Source organism: Colletotrichum orchidophilum (genome assembly GCF_001831195.1).
Source record: "Colletotrichum orchidophilum strain IMI 309357 chromosome Unknown Scaffold_99.1, whole genome shotgun sequence".
Classification (NCBI taxonomy): domain Eukaryota; kingdom Fungi; phylum Ascomycota; class Sordariomycetes; order Glomerellales; family Glomerellaceae; genus Colletotrichum; species Colletotrichum orchidophilum.
In genome coordinates, this window is record NW_019173055.1 from 177,363 (window position 1) to 187,808 (window position 10,446).

At 15.1% G+C, this 10,446-nt stretch overlaps 1 protein-coding gene across 1 annotated transcript; it reads left to right on the forward strand.

Moving 5' to 3' along the window:
• Positions 1-10,080: 10,080 nt before the first annotated feature.
• Positions 10,081-10,230, forward strand: CORC01_10235 (uncharacterized protein; the record flags this gene model as incomplete). The annotated part of the gene is made up of 1 exon (XM_022621863.1): positions 10,081-10,230. A coding segment is annotated over one exon (150 nt), but the record flags the coding sequence as incomplete, so codon positions are not given.
• Positions 10,231-10,446: the final 216 nt, after the last annotated feature.

A 10,446-nucleotide genomic window follows, 5' to 3' on the forward strand; every position in this document is an offset into this window, starting at 1 on the left:
TTAAATTCTATAAATATATTATTAATGATTTGTTTATTTAAATTATTTAGTTTTATAATCTTTTAAAATATAAAAAAGTTTTATTTTAAATAGAATATATCTTCTTTTATTATTATTTTAAACTATTTATCTATTCGCTATTATAAAATAACAAAAACTATTTTTATAATTAAATATTAAAACATATAAGTATTTACTATATAATAAGCCTCGCTTAGTTTTTTAATACATTATTAATAACGCTTTTTTAATATCTAAGGTTTATAAATTAAATTTACTTTTTTATTAATTTCGTCCTTTAATTAAAAAAGGTTTTTTTTTACTTTAGCTTTTAATCGATTTTAAAATCGTTATTAAAATAAAATAAATATTATTTTTATAACTAATCGTTTATTTAATCGACTAACTCTATAATAACTAATTAATATATAAATATAATCTTTATTATAATTTTTTATTATTAAAAAGCGCTATTTATAATATTAAATTATTTTTTTAAATACTTCTTATATTATATAAATATTTTTATTTAAAATTTATATTTTACGAATTAAAATCTCTTTTTTTGATTAAAATAAATCGTTTTTAATTTTAATTATTATTTATTTCTTAATTTATTTTTATTATTTTAAAAATTTTATACTTATTTAAAAAAATTAATAAATTATATTTTAACTATTTTATATATTATCGATAATATTTAAATATATTCTTTATTATAGTTTTCGATAATTTTAAAATATTAAACTATCTTTTATTTATTTATTATACTAAAGGTTTTATTAAAAGGTTTTTTAAAATATTATTTTTATTATTTTTTATTATTTTATTACGATTTAATATATATAATAAGACTAAGGACTCGCTTTATAGGCTTATAACAGCTATTATATTATATATAATATAAAATATAAAAATATATATATTATTTTTATAGAACGGAAGAATTATAAATAAATTATATAATAATAAAATAAAAAACTTTATATATTTAATAACGTATATACATAGCGAGTCGCCCATCATAACGAGTCGCTTACTTTCTTTTTTTTTTATACTTTTTATTTTAATAATTATTTTTCTTTACAAACAATTTTAGATTTTTTTTTAAATAAAATTCGTATTATTTTTATATTTTAAATTATTAAAAAAAACCTAAATTTATTTATACGAAAAATAGCTTTTATTTATAATATTTCAAAAATAATACTTCGCGACCAATACGTTAACTTATTATTTTAATATAAAGCTTATACGAATTTAAAAAAAATAATTTCTTTAGAAAAAACCGTAATTTTTAAATGAGTTATTAACTTAATTAATTAAGGATTTTTATTACGATTTAATAATATATAAAATATAATTAATTACCTTTTTAATAAACGCGACAAGATACGTATTGAACTGCGATAAGTAAAGAATTTTATATAACGTTAATTATAATTAAAAACGCGTTTTCGATATAAAATTAATTATTAAAAGGTATTAACTAAGGATCTTATAATTATCTAAACTTAGTTTATTTTTATATAAAATACGATTACGAAGTACGGAATATATAATTATAATATTTATAATTTTAATAAGACGGGCTTTTTAATAGGAATATTTTTATACGTAAAGGTTATTATAACTTTTAATTATTATAAAAGGCCTTATATAAAATAACTTAATAATTAAGAATAAGTTTTTATTATTTAAAGTATATATATAGATAGTTAGGCGCTACTTTTATACGTTATTGTAAAAAATAAATATTATTTCTTTTCGTAATATATTAATAACTAATTCCCTTTTAAATAACGTATTTACTTTAATAAAAATAAATAAATTATAAATAAAATCGGTTTAAATTAGCTAAAGTATTTTAAAAAATATATAAAGTCTTATATAAAAAGTATTAAAGGACTCTTAATTTTTGATAGTTATAATAATTATAAATTAATTAAATTCAATAATTATTATAAAGAACGTAATATTATCGCTTTTTATATACCTTTTTATTTATTATATAAGCTTTAGCTTTTTAATATTAATTATTTTAGCTTATTAAAGGCTTTATATAATAAAAAAATTAAGAAGATAATACGGATATAAATTATATATATTATTAAAAACAATTTCTTTCCTATTTTTAAAATAGCTTTTTTTATTTTAATAAATAAAGAAAACGTACGAGCTAGTTTTAAATAGGCTATAATTATATTTTTTAATTTAAAAATAGTTATTTCCCGCCTAGATTTTAAATTAAAAACGCTAATATTATCTAACTTATATTTAAATAGCTAGGGCTTTTAGGACTTAAAAATATTAATTATAATATATAACGCCGTATAAAACTTTATTTTATTTAAAAAACGGATTTATAATTATTAATATAGCTTACTAATATATTTATATAAAGTTATTAATTTATAAATTAAAAGTATTAATAAGTTAATATATAAATTAGTTTTTATTAAAATTAAATACCGTAGGCTTTATATAATAAATAAGATATTAAATAAGTACTAGAGGGTTAAAAAAATATAATTACGTTTTAAAAGCTTATTTAATACTATTAAGGCCGAAATAATCCGAATAAAAAAAGGGGTTATTAATATTAAAAACGAAAATATATATTAAAAAAGTATTTATATAGAAAGGGTTAAATTACATAAATGGTAATATAATAATTATGGAAAAACTAAATATAATATATAAATATATTAAATAGTTTAGGAAACTTTTAAAAAAGAGGTTAATAAGTAGTTTTAATTAATTTCGTACGATATAACTTAATTAACTTATATAAATAGTAGGAGGGTATTTAAAAATGGGCGACTTGTTATAATAAGCGACTCGTTATATATATACGTTATATAAAGTCCGCTTTTTAATTAAATAAATCTTGTATTTTAAGAATATAGGTATTATTAAGTAAATATATAGATAAAAGATATATTTATAATTAAGACTTATATATAAAATAGCTACGAGCTAAGCTTAAGAATAGACTTTTATAACTTTTTTAATAATTAATTATATATTAAATTTTACAATTACTTTTAGTTATTTTTATTAAAAACCTTTTTAATAAGACTATAATTAATTATTAAAACTTTCTTATTTTATAATTTATAATTAATAATAAATATTATTTATAAATATTATAGCCCCGAATTTTATTAATATAAACCTTATTAATATTAGTTAGCCGTAATATTTTAATTACTTTTATTTAATAAGTCGACTTTATAAAACTTATTAAATAATAAAAACGATATTTATTTAATTCTTTTTTATTAAAAGTAAAAAACCTTAGGTTTTAGACGCCGAACTCGTTTAAATTAAAAAAGATTTAAAAATACTTAATATTAAATATAATTTTAATAAAGACGTGGTTTATAATAAAATAATATATACTTAAATACGCTGCGTTGTTAATTAAAATATTTAATATAATAAAGATTTAATAAACCCCTTTAATATTATTATTATTTAATTAACAAAAGCTTAAGTTAAAAATAATTACAATATTATTTATATATAAAAACTATTTAATATTACGTTTAAAAAATTCAATATTAAACGTAAAAAGACTTTAAAACTTATTAAATAAATAAATACGTTTTAAAATACCGTTAATATTATTATTACTTTTTTTATTAAAAAAAAATAAAAATTTAAATTTAATATACTTTTTATTTTTTATAATATTTTTAAAACTTTGAAAAGATTTTAAATTTAAATTAAAAACTTTAAAACTTTTATTAAAAAGATTTTAATAATAAAATTTAAAAAGTTATATATTTTATTAATCTTTTTAAAAAATGAGTTTTTAAATAGTTTAAACCTTTTTAAAAGAAATATTTTAAAAAGAAAACTTTTAATAAATATTTATTACGACCTAACACGTATTACTAAACTAAGGCCCTGCCCTATAGGACCTACAACGGCTACTATACTATATATATAATAATAAAAACCTAAACGGCTCCCTTCGAAATAAAAAAACTATAAATAAATTATATAATTACGATCGTATAATAAAATAAAAAATAAACGTTTATAAATAAATAAAATAAACGATTATAAAAATATAAAATAAACGACTATTTGGTAAACGGTCGAATAATAATAAATAAGATATTATAAAAAATATATTTATAATTAGAATTTATATATAGGATAGCCTAAGCCGGGCTTAAAGATAAGACTTTTATAATTTCTTTAGTAATTAATTTTATATTAAATTTAACGATCGCTTTTAGCTATTTTTATTAAAAACTTCATTAATAAAACTATAATTAATTACTAAAGCCTTTTTATTTAACAACTTATAAATAATAGCTTTTTTAAAGCTATTTTAATAATAATTACTATTTATAAATATTATAGCCCCGACTTTTACTAATATAAACCTTATTATAACTAATTAGCCGTAATATTTTAATTACTCCTATTTAATAAGTCAATTTTACAAAGCTAATTAAATAATACGAACGATATTTTTTAAAATAACCTTATTAACCTCCTCGTTTAAAGGAAAAGAGCCTACTCCCCCTCGGTATTTAAACTAAAAAATAAAAAAATATTAAGGATTTTAATAAGGAAATCGATTTTACTTTAGAAATCTATTTTAAAATAAAAAATCGTTCTAAAAAAAACGATAAAAATATTGCCTAAATATAAGTAATAATTAATAAAATTATAAATAATTTAAAAAGAAAAACTAAAAAAGCCGAGAATTTAACTAAATAAATTAATATATTTTAAAAAGCCGTTAATATTATTATTACCTCTCTTAATAAAAAACAATAAAAACTTAAGTTTAACGTACCCATTACTTTTAATAATACCCCTAGAACTTTAAAAAGATTTTTAATTTAAATTAAAAACTTTTAGAATTTTTATTAAAAAAATTTTAGTAATAAAATTAAAAGAGTTATATATACTACTAGCTTCTTTAAAAAACGAGCTTTTAAATAATTTAAATTTTTTTAAAAAGAGTATTTTAAAAAAGAAATTTTTAATAAATATTTTACCGAAGTACGAGATATTTATTATAATTTTAAAAAGTTTAAAAAAGCTTTTAAATTATTTTTTTAAAATTTAAATGAGAAACGATAAGCTAAGCGCGATATATTATAATTTTAATAAACTAAATTAATAAAAAATTATTTAGCTAAGTTTAAACGTTTTAATATTTAACTTAACCTTATTAATAATATTAAAATTTTTATATTTTATTAAAAATTAAAAAATAAAGTTAAAAACGAAATCCTTAAATTTAATAAGTTAAAAGACTTTTTTTAATATATTAAGCTCGCGATTAAAATTAATAACCGTTTTTATAAAAAAAAAAAAAAAAAAAAAAAAAAAAAAAAAAAAAAAAAAAATAAAAAAAAAAAAAAAAAAAATAAAAAAAAAAAAAAAAAAAAAAAAAAAAAAAATAACGATAAGAACTTAACTTAAGACGTAAATATTAATAGTAACCTTAATATAACTTTAATTAAAAACACCGCTATAATAAAAATAATAATCCTTAATAATCTACCGTTTATAAATAATATAACGGATTTATAAACTTTAATATAGCGAAACGAAACTAATCCCGTTAAAAAAAAAAATTTAAATATTATAACTATAATAAATTAAAATATATAACTAAAGATTATAAATAGCCTAAATAAATTTAATAACGACCTATCCTTAAAAGATAAATTAATATTATTTTTAAAAAAGTATTTTATAAATTACTCTCTTAAACCGTATATTACGAAAATAATTACCTTATTTACTAAGATAATAAAAAATAATTAAAATAATACCTTAAGAAACCCTTTAATAAAACCTTTATTATAATAAATAAATAAAAAATAGTTTAGAATTTTAAGATTATCGAAAACTATAATAAAAAATATATCTAAATATTATCGATAATATATAAAATAGTGAAGGTATAACTTATTAATTTCCTTAATTAAACGGTAACCCTTTATAATAATAAAAAATAAATTAAAAAAAAAGATAGTAATTAAAATTAAAAACGACTTATTTCGGTTAAAAAATAAGATTTTAGCTCGTAAAGTACGGATTTTAAATAAATTTATTTATAAAATACGACGAATACTTAATAAAATAATTTAATATTATAAATAACGCTTTTTAATAATAAAAGATTATAATAAAAACTATATCCATATCTTAATTAATTATTATAAAGCCGGCCGATTATTAAAAAAAAAGCAATTAAATATAAAAATAATACTCGCCTTATTTTAATAACGATTTTAAAAACGATTAAAAATTAAAACAAAAAAAGACCTCCTTAGCTAAAAAATAAAATCGATAAAAATATAAATTTAATTTATAAACTTTAAATATTAAAAAAACGTTATTAATAATATATTAAAAACTAAGCGAGGCCTATTATACGGTAAACGCTTATATTTCTTAATATTTAATTATAAAAATAGTCCTTATTATTTTATAATAAAAAATAAATAAATAGCTCGAAGTAATAATAAAAAACGATATATTTTAATTAAAATAAAACTTTTTTATATTTAAAAAAAGCGCTAAACCGGATAATTTAAGTAAAAAGATTACCGACAATATATTTATAAAATTTAATATCGAGGGACTAAATTACGACCCCTTTTTAAATAATATTAATATATTAAATTACAAATAGTTAATAAGCTAATAATTACTTTATAATTTAAAGGAACTTTATAACGTCGCTCGACGACGTACTTAATTAAAAATCGATTATAAAATATTACTTAATATCGACGATTTTATTATTAAAAAAAAAGCCGATTTAAATAAGTAGTTAAAATAATAAAAATCTATAAGCTTTTAAAAAGAATTAAATTAACTTATTAAGGATTTAAAAAACTACCTATATAACTAATATATTTTAAATATATAATATAATATTAAAGTATTTAAAAATTATAAATTATTTCTTAAGGGGAAAGAACTTATTAATAAAAAAATAAACCATATTTACGATATTATTAATATATTATATTTACTTATTAAAAAATAAAAGCGTTTTAATTTAATACTTAATTATAAACGGCTTATAAAAAAAAACGGGTACTAGCTTTTAAGATATTAAAAAACTAAATACGTTAATTATAAAAGAATAACTAAAAGCGGCTAAAATAAATAAATTTTTATATTTTATAATACTCCTTAATAAGGAATATTTATAATTTAAATTTTAAATAAACGGATACGATATAAATATTATTATTAATAGCGGCGCTTAAAAAATCTTTATTTTATTAAAAATAGTAAATAAATATAAATTATTATAAATATAAAAAACGAATTTATATATTTTATAAATAGTAAAAAAAAAGAAAATTAATTATAATAACGGATATATTAATTAAGAGACTATATACTTTACGATATATATTAATAATTAACTAAAATAATTAAAATACGATATTATAGAGATCGGAAATATTAATTATATTTTAAGAATTTCGTAATTACGAAAGTATAATTTATAAATAAATTAAAAAACCGGTTAATTTTATTAAATAAACTTAGTTATTAAACGATTTAAAGAAAAAAGTTTAAACGAGTCTTACGTAATACTTAATAAACGAAAATAAATTAAATATATTATTTTTATTAAAACGATAAAACTTATTAAAATAATCGTACTTAATATAAATAATTAAAAATCGGGCCTATTTTAAATTATATTTAAAAAGTATCGGATTTATATAAAACTATTCGCCTTAAAAAAAAAATAAGATTATTAAAATATAATAGTTAAGATATAAAAATCGAATTAAAAAAAAAGATATAGCCTAAGTTCTATTTACTATATTTTATAAATTAACTCGAACGCAACGAACTTAATAAATATATTAATAATAGACTTAAGAAAAGTTATGTTAAATTATTATCCTCTTTAATAAGAATATTAATTTTTTTATATTTAAGAAAAGTAAAAAGAAACTTAGATATTACGACTTAATACGTATTACTAAACTAAGGCCCTGCCCTACAGAACCTACGGCGGCTACTATATTATATATATAATAATAAAAACTTAAATAACTCTTTTTAAAATAAAAAAATTATAAATAAATTACGTAACCACGATTTTATAATAAAATAAAAAACGAACGTTTATAAATAAATAAAACGAATAATTATGAAAATATAAAACGAACGACTGTTTAATAAACTATTAAATAATAATAAATAAGATATTATAAAAAATATATTTATAATTAAGATTTATATATAGGATAGCCCGAACTAAGTTTAAAGATAGATTTTTATAGCTTCTTTAATAATTAAGTCTTATATTAAATCTAACGATTATTTTTAATTATCTTTATTAAGAACTTTATTAATAAAACTACGATTAATTATCGAAGCTTTTTTATTTAATAACTTATAAATAATAGCTTTTTTAAAACTATTTTAATAACGAGTATTATTTACGAATATCGTAGCCCCGATTTTTATTAATATAACCCTTATTATAATTAATTAACCATAATATTATATTTATAATCGATTATAAAAAACTTAATAAAATTATTAAAAAGAATTATTATTTATTACCCTTTATTATAAAACTTAAGGAAATATTATATAAAGCTTAATAGTTTACCGTAATAAACTTTAAAAAAGTATTTAATTAAATTAAAATTAAAAAAAAGATAAATAAAAAACGGTATTTTAAACTTATAAAAGATTTTATAAATATTTAATTATATTTTTTAAACTTATTAATATATTTATTATATTTTAAATAATAATTAATTATATATTTAAAAAATACGTCGATATTTTTATAATTATTTATTTCGACGATATTTTTATTTTTTTTTTTTAATTTCGAAACGTATAAGAAATACGTTTATATAATATTTTAAAGATTTTAAAACGTAAAGCTTTTCGTTAAGCTTAATAAATACGAATTTTATATATAAAAAATAGATTTCTTTAATTATATAATTATGTTAAAATAAATTTATATATAAATATTTAAAATAAAAGTAATTAAAGACTAGCTTATACTTATTAATTTTAAAAATATATAATTATTTTTAAGATTCGTTAACTTTTATTAACGATTTTTTAAAAACTATGTTAATATTATTAAATTTTTTAATATTTTAATAAAAAAAAATATAACTTTTATTTAAAATAAAAAATATAAAAAAGCTTTTAATAAAGTTAAGGATTTAGTTATTTTAGAATTAATAATTATAATTCCGGATTTAAAAAAGCTATTTAAAATCGAGACCGACGCTTTAGATTTTATTATAAGAGCTATTTTAAAATAATAAGACTAATAAAAAATATTTTATTTTTATATATTCTATTTTAAAATATTTTATAAAATAGAATTAAATTAATAAATTTATAATAAGAAATTAATAATTATAATCGAAGTTTTTAAAAAATAAAAATTATAATTTTTAAAAACTAAATATAAAGTTATTATTTATATAAATTATAAAAACTTTACGAATTTTATAATAAATAAAAATCTAAATAAATAATAAATTAAATAAAATAAATTCTTATTTAAGTTTAATTTTTAAATTATCTATCGAAAAGGTTTAAAAAATAATAAAATAAACGCTTTTAATAAACGACCTAATTACGAAATTACGGTCTTTAAAAAAATATAAGTAATCTTTAAGTATAACGATAATAATAATTTTATATTTATTATAAAACTCCTTATAATAACTAAAAAAGTTAATACTAGCTTAGTTAAAAAAATAACTCTTAAGCTTATTATAAAAGTTTATAATACTTAAGTATACGGTTATTAAAATATTATAAAAATATAAAAACGAATTCGTTAATATTATAATAAATCCGTTATAAAAATAAAAGTCGCTAAAACTATTAGAAACTACGATATTTATAAAAAAAATAAAAATAGACCTTATAAGCTTTATAAAAAGCTATAATAATTATTAATGCTATTAAAAGTATAGTATTTAATTTTTTAAGATTTTATTATTAAATTATTAAAATTTAAAAAAACTATTTATAAATATATAATATAATAGTATCTTAATTATCGTCGACTAACTTACTAAGTTTATTTATTTTTTATTACATAAAAAAGTAAATAATATTAAAGAATTAATATATACCTTTTTTAAAATAATTATTATTAACTACGGTTTACTAAAAGAAATTATTTTTAATAAAAATAAGTTATTTACCGTTAAGTTTTAAAGATTTTTAATTTTATAACTCGGTATAAATTATAAACTATCGATTTCTTTTTATTTATAAACCGATAGATAAATAAAAAAAATTAATTAAATTTTTAAAATATACCTCCGTTATTATATAAATTACGACTAAAATAATTAAATAGTATTATTATATTACGGCTAACTAGTCGTAATAAGGTTTATATTATTAAAAGTCGGGGCTACGATATTTATA